This window comes from Sturnira hondurensis, unplaced genomic scaffold, assembly GCF_014824575.4.
Source record: "Sturnira hondurensis isolate 20B ecotype Veracruz unplaced genomic scaffold, ASM1482457v3 Scaffold0022215, whole genome shotgun sequence".
Lineage (NCBI taxonomy): Eukaryota > Metazoa > Chordata > Mammalia > Chiroptera > Phyllostomidae > Sturnira > Sturnira hondurensis.
Genome location: NW_028094846.1, coordinates 4916919 through 4939000, shown reverse-complemented (window position 1 = coordinate 4939000; position 22082 = coordinate 4916919). Strand labels below are relative to the sequence as shown.

Sequence of the window (22082 nt, the reverse complement as noted above, 5' to 3'; positions counted from 1 at the left end):
TAGGGGGTGAAGGGACTGAGCAAAAAGGAAAAAGGACTCATGGACACGGACAGCAGTGTGGTGATGGCGGGGGGAGGGGAGGGTAGTATAAGAGGGATAAATGGTAAGACAAAAAATACAGTAAAAAAAAAACTACACCAAAATGCCAAGATGCCAGTGAATGGAACAGGCATCTCTCTTCATGTCAGGAATGTTCAACGGGGGAAAAATGAACGTGAGAACTGACAAAACGCTGAGTGTCCCAGGTGCCTTCACAAGCTGTCTGATGGTTCTCACCACATTCTTGGGAAATGTACCCGCTATCCTAGTTTTGCAGATGAAGACACTGAAGTTTAAGAACTTCCAGGGACTCACCCACAGTTGCACATTCAGCGGAACCCAAATCTTTGGACTTGACGTCTAGTGCTCTTCCCATTACGCCCTCACCCCACTTGTACGGAGGGCTTAAAAGGGACCATTGCTGTGAAGCATCATTATTTTAGATTGGTGGAGCAAGTACGTGAGTTAACGTGAGCGCAGAAGAAGAGACCAACTGGGAATGTTCAGTGTCTCTGTTCCATGAGGAAGCTCTCACTTACCCAGTCACTGAATCTCTCAAGGAAAGGTCAAGACCAGGCTATTTAATTGTTGCAAACCCAGGCAGATAGAACACCTGTCTGGCCTTCAGAATTCCTCGGTTGTCGTTAAATGTGTGACTCAGAGACGACAAGAGTCTAACATAGCTTCGTGATTTTGTAATGGTGTCTAACCACGCAAAAAGTTCTACTACCCAGAAAATTTGGCTACATCACAGCTTCACTGTGAAAAAAAAAAAAATATGTCCTCTGCCCTTATTTTGTAAACCCAGAGCGGTTCAAATGTGGAAGTAATCTAATACACAAGAAGTACTGAGACAGCTGTCTGGGAGAGCGGCGGTTTATGTGTGATAGCTGTGGAAGGTAAATTTGGCCAGGTAACTGGAGGCCAGATGCAAAGGCCTCGAATGCCAAGGAAAAGTGTTTGAACTTTATCCACTTGGCAATGGGGAGCCATGGAAGGCTCTTTAGTGCTTAAGTAAGTGAAACAATAAAAGAAAGTTTGAGGGGGATGAATCTGGCTGTGATTGGGAGGGAATTTGCAATGGAGATAAACCTAGATCATCGGTGAGACGACAGGGTTTAATGCCACAAGGCTGCAGTGGAATTGAAAAGACAGGCAGGTACGGATCACAGCATCAAGGGGAACGCAGCTGGGCTTGTTTGAGTGCGAAGGGCCAGCAAGAAAGGAGCCTGAAGCCTTGAGGTTTGGGTGAGTGGGAGGAGAAAAAAGCGGGAGTCAAGAAAAAAAAGTCAGACTTCGAGAAAAGTCAGTAAATTGGGCTGAAAGATTTATTGACTTGTAAACACACTTGCAGGTTCCCAAGGAGTCACGGGCATTTGCACAAACCTTCCACTGCTGGGCGTGCGTGCACTTGGAGGGACGGTGCAACTCCAAGTTCAAAACCAGACAACTTTCCTGGCATTGGCCACCGGCTGGTTAAGCTCTTTGGAAGCTTTACGTCTTACTGGAGTATCACTTAGAATCTATTAAACACAATTTAAAAGAAGATCCTTCCAAGAATAGATTTAAAGCAGATCTGAATGAAGAAGCAACTGTCAAACCAACCACGAAGTAACATAGGCAGGGCCTGTTTCAACATGCGGGTCAAAGATCTGCCTCGACTCAACTCTTCCACATCGAGATGGTCCTCGCCAACACTCGGCGACGCCCCCCAAGACTGGCCCATCTGCTGGACTAACCTGAGTGCTATGAGCAGGAGAGAAAGTGGAGACAGAGCACAGGGGTGAAACAGACTGTATGCTTTAGAATCAGACTGTTCTGCGTCCGAGCCTGAGACTGGACACTGCTGGTCCTTGTGTCAATAACTTAGCCTCTTTGAGACTCAAGTTCCCTTTCTGTAAGGCGAGGACTACGGTCGTAGCTGCCCCGAGAGTCGTGCGAGGATGGAGTGAAGTCACCCGTCACGCTGCCCAGTGTGTGCCCAGTGCTCCACGCACCGTAGCAGCTTCTGCTGCTGTGCACACAGGCGAGACCGGCACCGGCACGCAGAGGCAGGAGAACCCGGCACGCAAAGCTGCTACCACAGTGCAGGCATTGGGTGGCAGAGTTCAGCACAGAATGCAAGTTGATAGTTTATCCTGCACTTAAGCAAAATGTTAAAAAGACCCTTTTCTTCCTCTCCTGCTAGTTTCTTGGGGGGTGGGGGGGTTAGGGGGTGGGAGGGGAGGGACGTCAGGGAGTTTGCAGACACTCCAGGGACTTTCTGAGCAGTTTGGATGTCAATGGGACACACATTTATACCAAGGACTCTTCACGACAAGCTAAGAGGCCAGGGCCTCTTTTGGAGGAGCACATGCAGAAAATACCCTCGCAGAATACGACCCAAACAAACTAGGCTTGGATGTGAGATGTACAATAAGATTTATGCTTTTAATTAAAACACCTTAGAGCCTATGCACCTTTGTGTGGCTCACACACAAAAGAAAATCCTCGCACCCAAAACCTCTCGGCAGCTCAGACTCCCCGGGGCTGTTACACAGGTGTCCCTGCGCAGTTGCCGGCCGCTGGCTGGTGTGAAGGAATGTAGGGTCATTAATGCTGCTCCGTGTGGTTCCTCTCTCTTGCGTTAACCCGTTTCTGGCAACCTGCATATATTTTTGGATCTTGGCCCTTTTTGTCTTTATCACTGAGACTGTTTTGCAGCCTTCGCAAATAGAAGAGACATTTCTAGAGCCTTCATACAATCCAGGCACTAAGGAGACCTTTTCCCTAAAATCTCTTTGTTTCTGGATGGGAGGGCAGCCATGCAGACCACAGCCGGGGCCCCTGTGGACACAAAGACACACGTGAAAATGTGACTGAGAAGGTGAATGATGCTCCGTTTTGGAGGGGAGCTTGGTCAGGATTCTGTGAATCTTTGAGAACTCACAATTCTTCCATTTCTCCCTCTCCCAGGGATTTAGTTTGGATATAGACCAACAAAGTTCTCCTTCTTTAAAAAGTCACATCCTTCGACTCACAAACCCATGTTGTACAAAAAAAAAAAAAATCAGAAACATAAGGCTGTGAGAGAGATTCCGAAGTTGAAGACCAGGCAGGCCTAATCCACGGAGTGAGATGTCAGGAGCATTACCCGTGGGGACAGGTGATGGGTGTTGGTGTGGGGGTCGGGGAGCCGGGCGGGGAGAGGGGGCAGCTTCCAGGTCCAGGCAGCGGGTCTGTTTGTGCAGCCGGATGCTGAATTCTTGACCCGTGGAAACGAATCACTGCTCTGGTATTTAAGACGCACTTTCCTCTCAAATCACGACCATTTAAAATAACACTCCACTCCATGGGCATTAAAGTTACAGTTGGTTTTGAAATGAGGGCACATGTTACCAATTGTCCGCCGGAGTGCCGGTGGCCCGGACAGGGACTGCAGGTTTCCAGGGCTCCGGGAGGCAGGCTGCCTCGCGTGGCCCCAGGGTACAACGCACGCCTCCAGGTTCTTCCAAAGTTTCACAAAACCCTCACACTCTATTTATTTTGTATTACCCGGGCTTGTTGAAACAATATGAGAAACAGTGTTTTACATTATTTGGATGGAAACATAGTCTCTCGTATTTAAACAAACCCTGACTGCATCTCCACACCACCTACAGGAAGATACCTGTGTATGGGAAAAGGGGACAGGAGCCCACTGCTCTGAAGAGGTGGACTTGAGCTTTCCCTAACCTCGCCTGCGCACTTGCCGTTGTCGATGGGGACTATCTGCATGGAAAGAAGAGGGTTTTTGCCCTTTTTCTGCCAGCCCAACAGTGGTAGGATCCTTAGCTAGCACCCCCTCCCCAACCCAAAGCCTCAATGTCATCAGTTATAATCTGGGCAAAGCGGCGAGTCCCCAGAGTGTGGCTGTTTTGTGGGCTCACTCACAGCACCATGTGCCTCTTGGCCACAGGCACTGGTAGGACAAAGCTGTGTCCACTTCCTTGATTCCCTGGTGGAAAACTTCTGGTGGGGGAGCCACGGCAACGAGGCCGTCCCAACACGCTCGCCGTGGGGCGTTATGCGCGCGTTAACCTTGAAGCTGCTCTGGACTGCAGCCCGGCCCGAGCAATCGCCTGTCATAAACTCGCCGTTTCTTTGTGTCGCTGTTACCTGGTATGTTTAAGCAATGAAACAGCTGCTCCATTTCAACAGACAAAGGCTTACAGTATGTCTGAGGCAAGGCATTTACTGCTGGCTTTAAACTTCTTAAACAATTCCATATGGAGACTTGAGTGGCAGAACACTTAATGTAAACTTTCAAAGGAAACTGCCCACCACACTCTGAACCTTAGGGAACTTGGCTGAAACATATTCCCTTTCAGGAGGCAGACTGGCCGTTCCCATTTCAAAGAGGACAGGCCACAGCGCCGCTTTCGACAGGGACAGTCGCAAAGAGGGGACCGGGGGAGGCCGCCATTCTTCGTTTTGCAGGGCGACTAGCTTTTCCACCGGCAGCTGTGCAGAGACGCCCCGGGGCTGGGTGGATGGCGTTGAGGATGAGGATGAGGAGTCAACGTATTCCTTTTCTGGTTGCGATTCGCTGAGGAATTCTCTCCCTGGAAGCTCTCTTCCCTTCAAGTCAAATCAAAAATCAACACCCGCGAGACACAGCGCTGGGCATTCTCCACGTTTCTGCCCCTTGTCCTTGACGGGGCGCTTCTGGAATGAACACCGAGGGCTCAGATGTCTGTACAACACGATGTGCACGAGTCCATTTAAAACAGGACATTTATATACATATACTTAATTACATATATGTACATTATTATTTTAAAAATGTATATGTACCTGTATATTTTTATGTAAAGAGTAAGAAAACAGATAAAATCATACTCAAAGGAAAGCAGGCATCTACGTATGTAAAACTGCTTTCTGATAGGCATGAAAAGTTGAAGTTCAAACACAGGCAACCACAATTTGAGAAGAATCCAGCATTTTATGATGCCTTGGCTTTTTCTGTGTTCCCATGAGCCTCTGTGTCAAGGTCTGACCTAGAAGTCTTAGTTGAAGCCTTGGTTGCAGTGCGCTCTCCTGTGATTCCTGTTGTTCTTTTAGTGTCAAAAGAGACACAACATTTTTTTTACTGTTGTTCAATTACAGTTGTTTCCCCTTCCCCCGCCATTGCTGTGCCCTGCCCAGCCCAGCCCCTACCTCCCACATGCAATTCCACCCCCACCGTCGTCCTTGTCCAGGGGCCCTGTGTACACGGTCCTTGACCCGACCCTTCCCCTCACGCGAGGCCCTTCTGAGGACACGGAGCAGAGCTCTCTCTCTCCGAGGCTGCTGCCCTGGAGGTGGAGCTGGGCCGTCTTGTGCACGGAGCCAGCTCACCAGGGAGGGGCCCGCCAGGGCGACTGACCACCCTACGTTCCTTCCTGTGCAAGCGTGTGTTTTTCTTGAGAAGGTGAAATCGGAATAGATCTGCAACAGGGTCTCTTTCCTCCTTCCCACTTGTCCGTGTCCGGCTCCTCTTAGAAGCTCCAGACGGGAAGCGCTCATTTCTGGGCTTGTGATTTAATCCAACGCAGAGCACAGTGGCGGTGGGGCCGCCGCTGGCCTTCCTGACTCGCGGTAAGGCAGGGGGAAGATAAATGATACCTAATCAGGGGAATGTTTAAACAAGCGAGGGCCTGCGCACTCCGTGGCCAAACAACCTGGACTCGTCTGGGCCGAGTTAAGAGGGCAATTTGAAAAACACACAGACTATTTGTTTAGTGCTTTCTATTTTTCCAAATGGCACACGGTCACATTCATTACGTTCTCTGATGCTTCTGGGAGGCTGAGGAGTGACTTCGACTCCGACGGGCAAGATGATTTGCCTCGGGTCACAGAGCAGGCCACCGAGCAAGCTCAGGAGTACGATTCAGAGTTTCCAAACTGTCGCCCGATCGCCAGCCTGCTGATGGTAGTCAGAGCAGCCCACTAACCTGGTCGGAACGCACGAGATGTGTGTGGAGACAGGGTCAAGCACAAGACGGCTCAGGCGAGTGCTTGGGCCTCCCGACAGACAAAGAACACAGAGGCCAGGAGGCACATGGATCGCCAGAAATAGGATTTTGAAAAGAAGCTTAAAATAGGCATAAAGGCTATTTCAGTTCTTCAACAGGCAGCCACATTAGTTTCTTCCTATCACAGTCTTCATACTCCTTCCATAAATACTATCTTCCGGAACAGATACCCAAGCCAGGTACTTTTTGTACAACTAGTATTTTGCGTCTGGAGGAAATACATGCCAAGAAGTTCGGTGATTCATCTTAGGTGAGCAGAGTCTGTAGCAGAACTGGGTTCAGGACCCACGCTTCCCCCAAGTTTCAGTGTGGGGCTCTTTTCAGCTCTCTGCCATCCGAATGCTGCTCGTGACAAGCAGAGGCTCATAACCTACCTTTGGTCTAAATAAACAGGTGTCCTGGGAAGAGAAGTAGGAATAAAAGAGCGAGTGTCATACTTTTCAAGAGTCAGGAAAGGCTGCTACAGGATATCCCATCTCACCTCAAAGATAATTCCTCAAATAACTGGCGACGTGATCTGTACGTTAATGAAGCAGCTACTGCAAGACCAGGGCTACCGGCCCTGGCCACGTAATGTAAGTGTTGTATCGTGACTACTCTAAATATAACCATGTAAAGGGGGAGATTCCCTACCATGCAGGTCCCCTGATGGCTGGTGTGGCAGGTCACTGCTACAGATCTGTGGCTGTGACATCCTTACTTTAGTGCAGACTGACTTTGTACCCAAGGGGATGGGGCACAAAGCCCTTCCCCAGGTTAAAACGGCGATCCCTCATTTTAAGCAGGTGAAGATGATCATACTGACATATTGCGTGTATGTGTGTGTGTGAAAAAGAATGAATATCTTTTGCCTTTAATCTCGAAGTCTAGGAGCCAGGGCACCTGGTTTGATTGCTGGCTTTGCAACTTAATTTGTATCCTGACCACAGCGATGCTTTGCTTTCTGGTAAGCAAATTCACACCTTCCTGTAGAAAATAGCCAATGGGGAACATCACAGTCCTGTAGCTGGAAGATCCCTGTTCTTGTTTACTGGGCGGCCACTTACCACCTGCAGTGGAGAATGACGCACCTGGTGAACAGGCATGTCAGCCACCCAGAAACGATCACAAGGAGACTGAAGAGAACGACAGCAGTCTCCAAGGTAGGGAGGGTTCAACGTTAGGGGGAGAGGCTTTCTAATCACTTACGTTATTGATCATCAGGTGCATTATCGTTTTGGGAATCAGGTCTCGGATGCATTTGTTGATGATCGACATGTAGGAGTCCACGAGGTTGCGGATGGTTTCCACCTGCCTTTCCAACTGGGGGTCCATGGAAAAGTTTTCTGCTTGGCCGTTCTCGTCATTTTCAGCCTAGCAGAAGGAAAAGGACACGTGGGTTATTTCACACTCGTCCAGGAGGAAGAAAACGGCAGACATTTCCAGAGGACCGCCTTCCGAGTACTGTATCTGGAGTTACATTACTAGTTGGTAACATCCTCAGGGGGCAGCCCTTCATTCTGAGACAAAAGCTGAACCCTGTGGTTCTTCTCACAGCTTGTCAGACTCTGGGGATGGCAAGCCTTCTAATTCTGAATGGATGCTGAGATGGATAAGCAGATGAACAGCGCACCTAACAACATCCCTCTAGGGAGCAATCTAATCTTAGGCCATTTGCAAGCTGGCCAGAGAAAAGGAATCCAAACTCATGTGCAGATGTAAACCACTGGGAGGGGTCCCCGGGGATTCTGGGGATTACAAATAACCTTGGTGTTCTGAAACTCCCAGGTCTGCTCGGAAATGGATCAGCATTTGGACCAACCCAGCTTTAGAACTAAACCTCCCAGGCCTGGCCTGGAGCCAACACAAGAGATAGAAAGGACAATTCATTTTTCCATGCACTTGCTGGAATTTGTTACGCAAACTCAGGCTTCTGTCATCGCTACCAAAGGCGGACGCCATTGTGAAAAACGTGCAGTTTTAACTTCCAACTTGCTGCTCTTTGAATCGAGCAGAACTGCATCTATACTGAAAGCATTTGTTTGTGCACCAGGAGAGAAGCATCTGTTTTCTATACAATGGGACTTGAGCTAATTCCTTTTGGCTTATCCACCAGAGGCTGGGCTGGAACGGCATCTTCATCATTAAATGCTGACCTATTGGCTTGGCATTGAAATCAATTTAGAACAAATGGTCTCCATTTCAAGCCAGGTCGAACCATCTAAGCCCCAGAACATGATACAAATATTGTTAGTGGTCTGGCTACTTTCTAGCACTTGGAAAGATTTACTTATGAATGCAAAAAAGGGGGGGGGGATAATTTATTGCTTCCAATGAGAACACAGAGTATTTCTCCTTGGAAATGTACATACTTTGATCTGCCAGGCTTTCGATCATCCAATCAGTTCTAGGAAAAGTACTGTGCTAAATGGCTTAAATGGATTTGTAAATGACAAGCTTTTCCTTTGAGTCAACATGCATATGTGAAGGCCACAAAGTCAACAAAACAAAGATAGAAATCGGTTCTAATCATTTATATAGGCTTCCCTTGCTCAGAAATAGCCAACACTTTCAGAAAATATTAAAATAATATGTGCTTATTCTGAAACACAACAGTCACTTTCAGGTCCCTGAGAGGACAACCCTGTGCTCCAAGGACACTTGAAGGGCATTTCTGAGGCATCTTACTGTTACCACCGCAAGGTCAAGGATCAGAGGTTTCAAAAATGACGGTTGTTCCCCTCTATCGTTTCTTTTTAACTGGTCTTTGGCCACTGAAGACACCGAATCAAGTCTTACGCAGTTCTTCAGTCATTAGTTTGTGAGAGAGGCACCAGCGGATCTGGGACAGACAGGGCACAGGCTGAGACCGTGAAACAGTGAAGTGACAGAGGGGAGGTCTGGCACGGCCGTGATGTTCTCAAACTTCCTTCTGGAGGGGAAGGGGGTGCATGGAACCACTGCAAATGTGGTCCACCCTGAGCCCAAATCCTAAGATGTGGTTTGGAGGGTACTGTGTTGGAAAGTGAAAACCTGAGGTTCTACCTGGCTGGTGTGGCTCACTGGGTTGAGCACGGGCCTGTGAAGCAAAGGGTTGCAGGTTCAATTCCCAGTCAGGGCATATGGCTGGGTTGTGGGCCAGGTCCCCAGTAGGGGACACATGAGAGGCAACCACACAGTGATGTTTCTCTCCCACTCTTTCTCCTTCTGTGCCCCTCTCTCTAAAAATAAATAAATAAAATATTAAAAAAGGAATACATTAAAAAACCTGAGGTTCACATTCAGGCCCTGTCAAGTACTGGTTGGGTGGCCCCACTTCAGTGACTTAATGTAAACGAGACTCAGCTTCCCTGTCTTTAAAATGGGGATACACTTCCTGGGGAAAAAACTTCTGGAATATGCATATGACAACGCCTATGAAATGACCTAGCCAAAGGCATTGTGGGTACTCAATAAATAAATAGGAATTTCTGAATATCCATTCCTGAATAACAGGGAGCTGCTGGACTCTCAACACCCATTTTGAAAATTAAAGGGGGAAAACATGAGCAGAAAACATGGACGATTTGAGCAATGTAAAGATGGCAAACAATATTTTTTGCATTTGTTTTTGGTCAGCTGGTCCCCTTGGGCTCCCCTGCTCCCACCTGCGAAGACTCTGCATCTTTCAAAGCCCCTCTCCAGCCAGCCTCGCAGCGCGCACAGACCCCCCCGCACTGCCCACTGTGCACTTCGCCGGTGTGTCATGCTTGCTGTCATGGCTTACTATCCAGCCTGGGTTTAGGCTCCCCCAACTTCAGTCTCCGGGGGCTGGTTTATGCCCCCCTTCTCAGCATACAGCTTGATCCAGGGGAGAAGGAGAAGAAGCAGGAGGAGTTAAATCCGCCAAGGGCTCTGCTTGAATCAGGAGGCTGTCCAGTGCATCCCGGGGTCTCCAGGAGTGTCTACTTGTCTACTTGTTGGGGAGGCTGGAGACCAGACCGACTCCCAGCTGATGAGTTGGGATCCGGACGACGACCTGGTCATGGTAAGGGTGATAAAAACCGCGAGGACACTGTGTGCGTCAGTGAGAACAGATGCCCCATGGCTTTGTGAGAAAAGCGTCTTGCATATAAAGCAACAGAGATGTCTGTAATGGAATCCACGCAGTTCATCCCTCATCTAAAACATTTTGCCACTGCAGTTAACGGTAGGGAGTGAGGGCATTTCAGCACTGACACGCTCCGTGCCTCTGAAACACTGCCTTTGCTCTAGGTGCTGGGCTACACACTTTGCATGGAAGACCCACACCACATCCTGGGGAGGTGGCTGCCGTTTTGCGCACCCGTCAAAGAGCATGCCAGGGCTGTGAGAGCCGACTCATTCAATAAATGTGGGATGAATGCAACGGTAAGCCGACGCCTATTTTTCCTTAGGTATGAAAAAAGTCAAGAAGTATTACAAAACACTGAAACATGTTACTCTAGCAAGTCAGTTTCGCAGGTAAAATAATAAATGTAAAAATGGGTTTCTAGGAAAAAGAGGTCTCATTGAAGTACTGACATGTGTAAAAAAATAAGGGATGGGGCCAAAAGAGAAAAGCAGAATAAGTAGCATTTACTAAAAGAACCTCCAGGAATATAGAAGGCCAGGAAAATTACATCAGCACCTACGTTTTCAAAGAGGTACATTGAACTTCTCCATTTCACGCTATTCTCAGCCCTTGGCCTCACTTTAACCTTTGCATATCAAAATATGCAAAAGACCCTTACTCTCACTTTTTGAAACCAGATGCAATTAAGCAAAGTGAATGGAGAACACTGAACAGTTTAATTCTCAGCACACACACTCACACCCAGCACTCCAGAATAACCAGTGAACCCATCTGGAATTGCCTTTGGCTTCTGGAAATACGAGCAGCCATGTGGTCACATGCTAGTCTTAACTCTTCTGATAACAGCATGGACATGATGGAAATCGCAGAATTCAGAAAGCATTTTTTCCCTGATTTTAGGAAGAAAGGAGGATTCCTGGCCCCTTCTAACATGTCTAAGATGAATGGGGAGAATGTACATATGGAATTTTTCTTTCAACTGAGTGATCGCAGAGAGCGAACACCCCCTTTTCCCTAACCCCAGCTCTAACCGAACTCTCCCGTGTGCTCTTTTCTGCGCTGTACGCTGCGTATGACTATGCTTTTTCTTTGTTTAAATTATAGGGTTGCAATGGGATTCTTTGCCGTCTAAGCACTGAGTGGCAGCTGGTTAGCATTATCCTCATCAAGGGAATGGAAAATAAAAATAGTAATTTGTCTCTGATCTTTGAGGCAAAAAAAAGAATGGTCTGCAAACATTTAACCTTTTATGAGCTGGTTCACTGAGGCTGTTTACAAAACGTGAATAATATTGTGAAAACCAGCTTTCTTCTGAAAAATACAATGGATAGGCCTTCCTACTGCATTGGGAGAAACCTAATGCAATTTAAACAATCAAAAAATAACCGCTCGGCCCGTAAATGTGAAATTGTTTATAGAAATTGATATCCTAACTCTCCCATGAAACTATTTGCACGGCATTGGAAAGCGAGCTGTCTTACAGAACTTCAATTCATAAGCTTTCTCCTGGAGACTTAATACTTTAAGAAGTGAGGGAACGAAATAGCCCAATTAGGAAGCGTTTCCACCAAACTTGGAGGCACCCACCACAGAAGCTCTAGGTTGACCAGATGTCTGTTTTTCATGTGCTTTGTTTGGGTCACTTTCCTTCAATCTCTTATTTAACGATGCCACGGGCTTCTTTGAGGATCACTGGAGCCATGTAAAACGCCTGGCGACGGGCAGTCTTTAAGAGTGGAAGAGGAGAAATCCGAGGTTCCCTGGCATGAACATGTGCATCAACACCCTTGAGAGCTAAGGGGTGTCTGCGGTGCCCCTTCTCACCCACGGGCAGCCTTGGACGATCACCTCCAGACAAAGCGATTTTTGCAGAGAGCCTGCGCTTGCCCCGCCGTGGGGCATCTTATTATTGTTCCGCCATTTCCCACTACCTTAGACGAAGAGTGAAAATATTCATTGTGAAAACACGGTTGCCATGGTGATGCAGCTTGGCACTTCCCAGCCTCACATTACAGAGAATGTTTTCATTGAACAGCTTTCTCCACTCCCACCTCTGACGTCAGGGGCTGGAAAGGCAGGAATCGAACCTGTAAATCACCAGGGGAGAAGCACACTCCAGAAAGACTGGGAGGGTATCTAGGCTGTAGTCTGCAGCTCTGTGACAGGTGTTTCATGCATTGGGACAGTACTGTTTTTTCGGATTTTTATTTATTTTTAGGGAGAGGGGAAGGAAAGGAGAAAGAGAGGGAGGGAAACATCAATGTGTGGTTGCCTCTTGTGCACCCCCTACTGGGGACCTGGCCTGCAACCCAGGCATGTGCCCTGACTAGGAATTGAACTGGTGACCCTTTGGTGTGCAGGCTGGAACTCAATCCACTGAGCCATGTCAGCCAGGGCAAGGCAGTAAGTACTGATTTAGTGTCTCAGGGGACTGTGAGAGGCACATAGGAAGTCTCAAAATGCAGGCCTGGCTGGGAGCTTATCTTTGGCAGGGGGCACTGTGATAAGTTCAGGTTTGGTGGGCTTCTAGAGTGGTCTTCACGGATGGTAACCCTGGAAATGCACCTTAGGGTTTGGTGACATCTCAAAGCCTAAGATGGAGAGAACAGGCTCATGATTTTGTCCCCAGTGCTTAATTAGCCCAGTGTCTAGTGAAGGAAAACCCAGCCCAGGCTGTTTCCTGAGGGTTTGGGTTTCTATTTCAGTAGCAAACTTATAGGCGGAGCTCCAGATACCTGGGGTGTTGCAATCAGTATGATCTCTTGAATTCCTAGAAGGCAGTTCTCTGCATAGAGCCTCTACTGTGCCGGGACACAGTGACTACTTGGTAAGTAAATAGGGTAAATCACCACTTGCATCCAGACTGTCTTTCAGCTGACATGTGGATCTTGAAGACTACCCACGGAGGTCTGCAGATACAAGCTGAGATGGTCAACAAGATGCGGGGAAGCGAAGGGGCGTCTGGATGCAGGTCCAACCTGCAAGAAGGATCCCTCATACAGGAGGAAACCCCGAGCCTCATCTGGCCCAGGTCACCCCGTGTCAGCCCCTGAGCCAGCAGGCAGGGTCCAGCGTTGTCTGCTTATGTTACTTTCGTTCTTTTACTCTTCCTTGACTCGGTTCTTTGCTTGTTATTACCTTTTTATTCTTCCTATAGCTTTTAGTCTCTTCTCATATTTAAAGGGCATCATAATAAACACTACAGAACTATGTAAGATTCATGTGAAATTAGCCATTTAGAAAGAAAAAGCCCTCAGGATTTTAAAGGTACTGACTTGATTAAAAAGAACAACAACAACACACATATTTTAATTCTGATGTAACTCTAGTTTTTTTTTAACTGTCATTTAGCCCAGCAGCTGCCAACAGAAAACATTTCTGGTGGGGCCAGTGGGTGTCTAAGTCTGTAATAAGGAACTCAGGCGATGACAGCAAGGACTTTGGGGAACTTGGAGGAAGAAAGGGCAGGCAACACGCCCTCCTGCAACTGAGAGTCGCTGCATTTGCATTTCAGCTGCATTGAAACACGTGTTTTTACCTGCAACTGTGAAAAAATAAAAGTGTGAGTATGAGGACTCTGAGGGAAATCTGAAAACTTACATGCTCTGCCCTGGAGTCCTCCTAGAATTTACAGGAATTCCAATCTAGCTTTTACCCTGTTGAAAGGCCTGCACTGCTCCATAAAACAGATAAATTCGTGAACGTAAAAGGTTCATGTATCAGTTATTTTCAACACATTATTAAATGTTGCTATTTAAACAATCTTTCTGTGAATTCTTCTAAAATTGACTTTATTGTTGCTCAGTTACAGTTGCCCCAATTCCCCCCAACCCTTGCTCTCCTCCACCCCGCCCACCCCCTGCTCCTTCAGTCAGTCCCCACCCTGCTGTCCAGGTCTGAGGGTCCTTTCTTCATGTTCCTTGATTAGGTCCTTCCCCTTCTTCTTCCCATTTTTTCTTCTCCCCACTCCCTTCCGATTGCTGTCACTTTGTTCCCTATTTCTATGTCTTTGGTTCTATTTTGCTTGTTTGTTTGTTTTGCTGATTAGGCTCCACTTATAAGTGAGATCATATGGTATTTGTCTTTCATTGCCTGGCTTATTTCACTTAGTATAATGCTTTCCAGTTCCATCCATGCTGTCAGAAAGGGCAGGAGCTTCTTCTCTTTCTGCTGCATAGTATTCCACTGTGTAAATGGACCACCATTTTTTCATCTGTTCATTTACTGATGGACACTTGGGCTGTTCTCCAGCTCTTGGCTATTGTTAATAGCACCACTATGAACACAGGGGTGTTCATAGGTCCTTTTGAATTGGAGTTTCAGGATTCTTAGGGTGTGGTCCCAGCAGTGGGATCACTGCATCAAAAGGCAGGTCCATGCTTAGTTTTTCTGAGGAAATTCCATACTGTTTTCCACAGTGGCTACACCAGTCTGCATTCCCAACAACACTGCAGTAGGGTTCCCTTTTCTCCGCATCCTTGCCAGTACTTGTTGCTTGTTGATTTGTTAAAGATGGCCATTCTGACTGGTGTGAAGTGGTATCTCATTGTGGTTTTAATTTGCATCTCTCTGATGGCTAGTCATGCTGAGCATTCTTGCATATGTCTGTGGGCCCTCCGTATGTCTTCCTTAGAGAAATGTCTGTTCAGGTCCTTTGCCCATTTTTTAATTGGATTGTTTGTCTTCCTGGTGTTGAGTCGTATGAGCTCTTTACATATTTTGGAGATAAAATTATAAATATTTTTGGAAAATTTTAAACTTTATATACTGAGTGTGCTTACCATAAAATAACAGTTCACAAACAAAATAATTTAAATGGTTTCTTTAAAGATAATTGCTCCTCTTACCATCATTTTTTATTTCAGATAATATAAGTAATTTTCAAAGAGCCAAAATAATTTTTTAACTATCTACTATTGGGGAAGATACATGTATTTGTTTAAAATTTAACGTTGTTAGAAAGAAAACCCTTTCCCTAAAAATGACTGAAATTAGAACCAATTCATACAATTTTATTCTTTAACAAAAAAACCCCCACAGTATTTCTTAAAAGCAGGAATTGGAATATTTCCAGAGAGAAAAATATACAGAAAATGGGAACAGCTGAAATAAGGGCAAACATAAAAACAATCTGTGATGGGCGATTTTATGTGTCAATTTGGCTATATCCAAGTACTTGGTGCAAACATTATTTTGAGTGTTTCTTTGAGGGTAATTTTGGATATTAAGATGTATATTGGTGGCCACAGACTAACAGACTGTTGGCCACCATGTGGTGGGCCGTATCCAATCAGTGGAAGGCCTGACTAGCCCAACAAGTCTGGCCTTCCACAGCAAGAGAGAACGCTTAAGCTGACTGCCTTCAGACTTCTTCTGAAACATCAGCTCTTTGTGATTCTACAGCAAACTGCCCTTGCACTTGAACTAGATCACAGACTCTCTTGGTTTCTAGCCTGCCAGCCCATGCTACAGATTTTGGAATGTCCAGCTTCAATAATTATGTGAGCCAGTTCTCTCTCTCTGTCTCTTTGTCTCACACAAACACCCCCTATTGGTTCTTTCCCTGGAGAGCCCTGCCTAATACAGTCTCACTATAGGTTATAAGACCACCCAGGGGTCATAGTCACATTACTCAGTGGAAGTTACAGGTGCTGTGAGAATTCAGAGAAGCAGAAGATCAGGGAGGAAACTCTGGTGGGCAGTCCTGCTAGCCCCACACTAGGGAATGACCTTGATTTCACCGCATCCTCTAAGGGAAAGGGAGAGGAGTCAGAAACAACCCTTCCTCATCCTCTCTGCTCTCTCTCCAGGTCTTCCCACCCCCTCCTCTGTGGGCGGAACCAATACTTAATGGCCAAGCTCCCGAGAGTAATCTACGCATTAGCAATCCTACTTTTATTTTTATTTATTTATTTTTAAAGATTTTATTTATTTATTTACCTTTAGAAGGGAAGGAGAGAGGGAGAGAAACATCAATGTATGGTTGCCTTCCGTGCGTCCCCTGCTGGGAGTTGGCCTGCAGGGAACTGACCTGCAACCCAGGCATGTGCCCTGACTGGGAATCGAACCGCGATCCTCTGGTTCGCAGGCCAGTGCTCAATCCACTGAGCTACACCAGCCAGGGCTGCAATCCTACTTTTATTATCTACAAATATGTAAAACGGCAGGGGGCTTATAAATGATCACCTCCATCATACTATTTGTTTGGCAGATATTCTTATAGTTCACCCATTTTATGTCTATGCAATAAAAGCCTGGGTTTTATTACAAAGATTGAAAGATGGACAAGGAAAGATAGGGAAGAAAAAATAATAACTACCATAAAACAAACTCTGTCAGCTGTTTTGTTTCCCAAGAATATTTACATGGACGAGTCTACACGCCTTATAGTAAAGCTAGGGAAGTCCTAGAGAAAGCAGGGGCCATAAAACCCAAGCATTATGGCAGCAGTTGAAGGAGATAACCCTTAGAATCCAATGCAGACACAATGTCACTTGCTTCACAGGCAAAAACTTCTTAGTTAAAAAAAAAAGGACTGTAGTGGATTCGGAAGCAACAGTGGTGAAATTCTGTGGGCAGAATCATTACTTCACTTAAGATTGTTGGGGGGGAAAAAGATGGAGGAGCCTTTAAAGAAGCAGCTCTGGTGAAATGATTCCAATTCCCCCGGGGCCCACCGCAGGCCAGCCGATCCNGCCAGGGCTGCAATCCTACTTTTATTATCTACAAATATGTAAAACGGCAGGGGGCTTATAAATGATCACCTCCATCATACTATTTGTTTGGCAGATATTCTTATAGTTCACCCATTTTATGTCTATGCAATAAAAGCCTGGGTTTTATTACAAAGATTGAAAGATGGACAAGGAAAGATAGGGAAGAAAAAATAATAACTACCATAAAACAAACTCTGTCAGCTGTTTTGTTTCCCAAGAATATTTACATGGACGAGTCTACACGCCTTATAGTAAAGCTAGGGAAGTCCTAGAGAAAGCAGGGGCCATAAAATCCAAGCATTATGGTAGCAGTTGAAGGAGATAACCCTTAGAATCCAATGCAGACACAATGTCACTTGCTTCACAGGCAAAAACTTTTTAGTTAAAAAAAAAAAAGGACTGTAGTGGATTTGGAAGCAACAGTGGTGAAACTCTGTGGGCAGAATCATTACTTCACTTAAGATTGTTGGGGGAAAAAAAGATGGAGGAGCCTTTAAAGAAGCAGCTCTGGTGAAATGATTTCAATTCCCCCGGGGCCCACCACACGCCAGCCGATCCAGCTCTCATCAGGAATCAGCTGCCGAGGCCGCCAGAGGTCTCACGGTCACCGCCGGTCACCCGTGCCCATGACTGGGTGAGCCCCCCTTGGTCAGACACCGCAGCCTTACCAGATGGTCCTGATAAAGAAGCCGTTTTAGGAAATTCAGGTTAATTTCTGGTAACGGCAGAGATGGAGGTCAGATCAGAAGAGTGTTGTTCCCAGGTCGAGCTGTCATGAATCTCATTTCCTAGGTGCAAAGCTCGCATGTTTCCGAGACAGGGCCCGGCCGCCTGTGGCTGAGGCCCCAACCGTGGGGGAGGCACTGGGCCCCAAAATAAAAAGCTGCTTCCAGAGTCGCCCCAGACAGAACCCCTGTCTTCGCAAACACTCGTTCCCCATCAAGAAGTAAAAGGAGCAAAGGAGCTCCCCTTAGTTTTGTCAGACTTTGGGCAAAAAATAGAAATTCATGAAGATGACAAGGAAGAGGCACGCTGAGGGTGCCGAAACTGCTGCTACCGAAAACCAGGTGGGCTGGACAAGGGTCTGCGTGGCGGAAGCGGTAACCAAGGACTGTTTGTTACAGGCCGGCTTCTCAACACAGAGGGTGTGATGCTAGAGAACAAAGCTCTGTTTACTTCACCTTAATCCCGACGTTTGCTTCAGTGACCCGATTTTGCCCACCTCTCCACAAAGTGGTGAAAACTAAGGGCGGCAAAGACGGTTTAAAGACTGGCAACTCACAGCTGCATTTATAGCAACAATTAAAATTATTCTAAGATAAATGTAATGAGAAGGTGCAATTATTGTTAGCAAAAAAGCTTCTGGGCCACTTAAACCTCTGTGTACGTGAGGCTGCACCGGGATGCTGTTAATGAAATTTGTAAATGACTTGAGGTATCGGAGAGCAGGCTGATGTGGTCGCTGAAAAACCCTCGTCCCTTAGGCTGGTCTTAGTGTTGCTCAGGGGTGGAAAGCCACCACTAGCAAACACTGATGGGGTTCCCATTCCAAATAATGATTTTTATGACCAGAACAAGATGTTTCTCTACAGAAACAATATCACTCGAGACAGAGCAGTGAATAAGGCTAAGAAAACACATTCTGCATGTATTCGAAATTTCTCCCAGAGCGCTCTTTTTCGGAACCGTGGCTTTGAAATTCTTTGAAATGTCATTATTAGGGAGTACCGTGACGGTCCCCTTGCCCACTGGTTAGGTCTACTTGATCCATAGAGACGCTTTTAGGTCAAAATAGGTGTCATGGCTCCTGAATGAAAGAACCTCTTCAGAATTCTCATCGCAAACTTGTGGGCAATTTTGCATCCAAAAGAGACGCGACGACATTATCCAGCTCGTTCAACACAATTTCTAGTTGCAGGCTGCGATCACTTCACGAACAAACTGGAAAGGGCACGGCAGTTTGGGGAGGGCTCAAAACTGAGCCCACAGGGCTCAAGGTCCCATAGAAAGATGGCTCCCCATGGGAGCAAGGCAGCATGTGTTATTAGAATTAGAAACGCATTTTAAAAAATGAAACACGATGGATGGTGCCGTAATTCCTCACGACTTCCACAAAATGTGAGTCTGATTTAATTATATTTTCCCTACTACTATCAATTACATCTCCTCCCCGGTCCGTAGGAGAAATTCCCAAATTGAAGAAACTATGAGGGAAATGCCTGGATCAAATACACATTTTCAGCATCCCTCAAAACAGCAGTTAAAAAAACCCACCCGACCCAGCGGATTACCCCAGTGCCCAACCCACTTCAGTCTGAGGGACCTAGAATAGCAATTAAGAGTATGAACTATGCAATCAGATGACCTGTATTTATATCTTGGCTCTGTCAGTAATTAGCTTTATGACTTTGGTGAAATGAAAGTTTGTCGGCCTCTCTGGGTCTGAATCTTTGTACCATGGGGGCGGGGGCAACATCAGCACCTTATACATCTAATAGGGCAAATGAGATGACCAGAGACGACACTGAGCCCCTCGCCTCCCGCACGGCAACTGCCCCATCCAAGTTAACCCTTCTCATTACCGGACCTAAATGACATACGTGAGTGACGTGACACCTGAGTTCACAAAATGAGAGATAAGGGCACTGCACCGCTTCATTGGCTTAGCCTCCGCATTCTCCCAAAGAAAGAGGGGGTGTCCCTGCCTAGAAGGAAAGCGAGGGGCTGACGTGAAGGAAGATGATATTCGGACGAGGTGCCAGGTGAGTCGCCAAAGAGGCGAGGAAGGGGAGCCAAGGGTCTGTTAAGTGCTGGGTCCCATGAATTTGCCAGAGGCCAGCTTTCCACACCACGTGCTGTTTCACTGGGAGTGGGTGGCTGGAAGCACGGAGACGGCAGGCAGAGTGAAGCCCCAGCAGTGCTGGCCGGGGCTGGGAGCCTCGCCCTCATCAGTAGGGAACAGTGAGTGTGGGAGGGCGGGCGGTGCAGGCCGATGCCCCAGATGACACCGAGCAGGGCACGCTCTCGCCGGGCCTGCCGAGAACAGGCTGCGACAACTGTAATGATGGGGAAGAATACGGACGCCTGGCCGCAGCCACAGGGTGTGTGACTGACTTGGTCTGGGCTGAGGCTGCAGCGGCTGTCATTTTCAGTGTCCTAGGCTGCACCGGAGGGGCCAGGGGACCAAAGATGCTGCTGAGGATGGAGTGCAGGGTGCGGCGAAAACACCAGTTAGGGTCTCGGGCCAGCAAATTCCCGGGAAGAGGAGGGGCCTGACTTTACATAAAGGAAAGTATCTCTGTTTTAGGATCTAAATGTGACCTCAGCCAGTTTCCACTGGACAGACGTCACCACTCCCTAACTGACAGTCATAATTGGCACTGTGGTGGGTGGATGGTTGGATGGCAAAGTAAAAGTTACAAAGCTTCCTTCTGGTCTTTGATGCAAAGAGTTGCCTATGCCAGGAGAGACCTGAAGGGTCTTCTGGGCCTTAGGGGGACTGAGGACTTCTGCCTCAGTCACGGAGGGGACCCAGGACAGTCAGGAAATCTCCTCATGGGCAGATCCCAGGTCAGCGCACTGGACACATCTCAAAAGACCTCCCGTGGGAAGGTTTGGAGCAACTCTCCGACTTCCATTGTAAAAACTCGGCATAGCCCTGGTTTTCCGAGCAGCCATTTATGCATCCCATTCATAAACTGGGCTAAGAGGTTTTTGAAATCATTTATATTTCCTGTAGTCCCACCTTTGGGGACTAACGAGCTCCTTGAGTGCATAGCCTGCTCTGTGAAGCAGATTTCCTTCCGTTTGCCCTAAACGCACCTCACTGTGTGTTAAGGAGTGCGCCCCTTGTCCTAAAGAGCAAACGGGATCACAAAGTGAGGACAGGCTGGCTGAAGAAAGCAGGGCAGAGAAAGGGCCGCGTGTTACAAGCACCGCAGACCACCTTAGGTTCGCGCGGCGTGGTTTTAAGAGGCAACCGGGGCTGGAATGCTCCACCGTGACCGAGAGCACAATAGCTCCATTGTTCTGGGCGCTGCGGACGCTGCCAGGCACCCTGCCTTCTGTGTGGGGCTCCACCGCTCGCAGCAGAGGGGGACCTTGACTGGCGGCGTAGATACCAGTAAAACAGACGAACACACGGGAAGGGGGCCAGAAGAAAAGGGAGACAACTTTGGATTTTTTCCAGTGAGAGAAAAGAGAATCATTCCATAGAAAGAGACCCAGGACACCAGGTCGAAGAGGGGAAAGAGCTGTCCTGCCCTGGAATTAAAAGATAGAGAGGAGTCAGTGTGTGAGGAAAAAACTCCCCGAGACTGGCAATTATAGATGAGATTGAGAAACTACACAGTTTGTTTGTCCGTTGGTTTGAAAGATCGTATTTCCAAAAGGATATGAGATTCCTCTTGCCTTTGTACCTGCCTCAAAGGGTACAGATACAGCTAAGTGGGTTATGTACTCAGAGGGACGTGGTAAAAGTACAAAACAGTTGAGGACGGAAGCATGTTAGCAAAGAAAGCACATCTGTGGTTAAAATAGTAATATGTGCCAGTTTTGAAACTACGAGGAATCAACAACTACTTCGAAAACATTAATCGTCAGGGCCGAATAGCAGACCAAAGTGTCGGTTGCATTTTTTTCCCCCTTCAAGGTCTTAGCACAGAGCTGATTATAGGAAAGTCTTGTGTTTTAATGGAAAATAGGGCAAAGGTTACGTGTAACAGGAATCCAGTCATGTGGCGCTCGCAGAACCCAGGTTAGGCCCATAAAACTGCTCATTAAAATGCTCTGTTCTGAAGCAAAAGCAAATAAATGAGCTCAAGGGAAAGAGCCACAGAAATGGTCTAGAAATATTTCCATGCAAGACTGTGAAAATAGTCCTCCCTAGTCATAAGAAATGTTCAGTTATGGCTTATACAAATAGCCACGCTTAAAAAACTTTTAAATGCCTTCCCTGCAATGCTGGTTTTGACGTTGTGCCAAGAGCTACTTCATGTGTTTTTTTTTAAGTTTTCTGAATAGACCATATGGTGAGCGAGAAATAAAAAGACACACACATACACCAGGAGTTTTTCAAACAGCACAAACAGGATTTGTTACTAACCCTCACCCCCAAATCCTGGTTTAAACTTAGCCACTTTACAAGTTCGACACTGGTTTGGAAGCCCGATCACAAATTAGAGCAATGACGACCAAAACTGCCCGAAGACTCACAGGGCT

General features: G+C 47.0%; 1 protein-coding gene across 12 annotated transcripts in view; it reads right to left on the bottom strand.

Moving 5' to 3' along the window:
- DNM3 (dynamin 3) overlaps nt 1-22082 on the bottom strand; it is a 383116-nt gene that overhangs the window by 31176 nt on the left and 329858 nt on the right. For all 12 annotated transcript variants that reach the window (XM_037035176.1, XM_037035187.1, XM_037035185.1 and 9 more), the window contains one exon: nt 7263-7427. In XM_037035176.1, coding sequence (XP_036891071.1) covers nt 7263-7427 — 165 coding nt within the window. The remainder of the gene's footprint in view (nt 1-7262; nt 7428-22082) is intronic.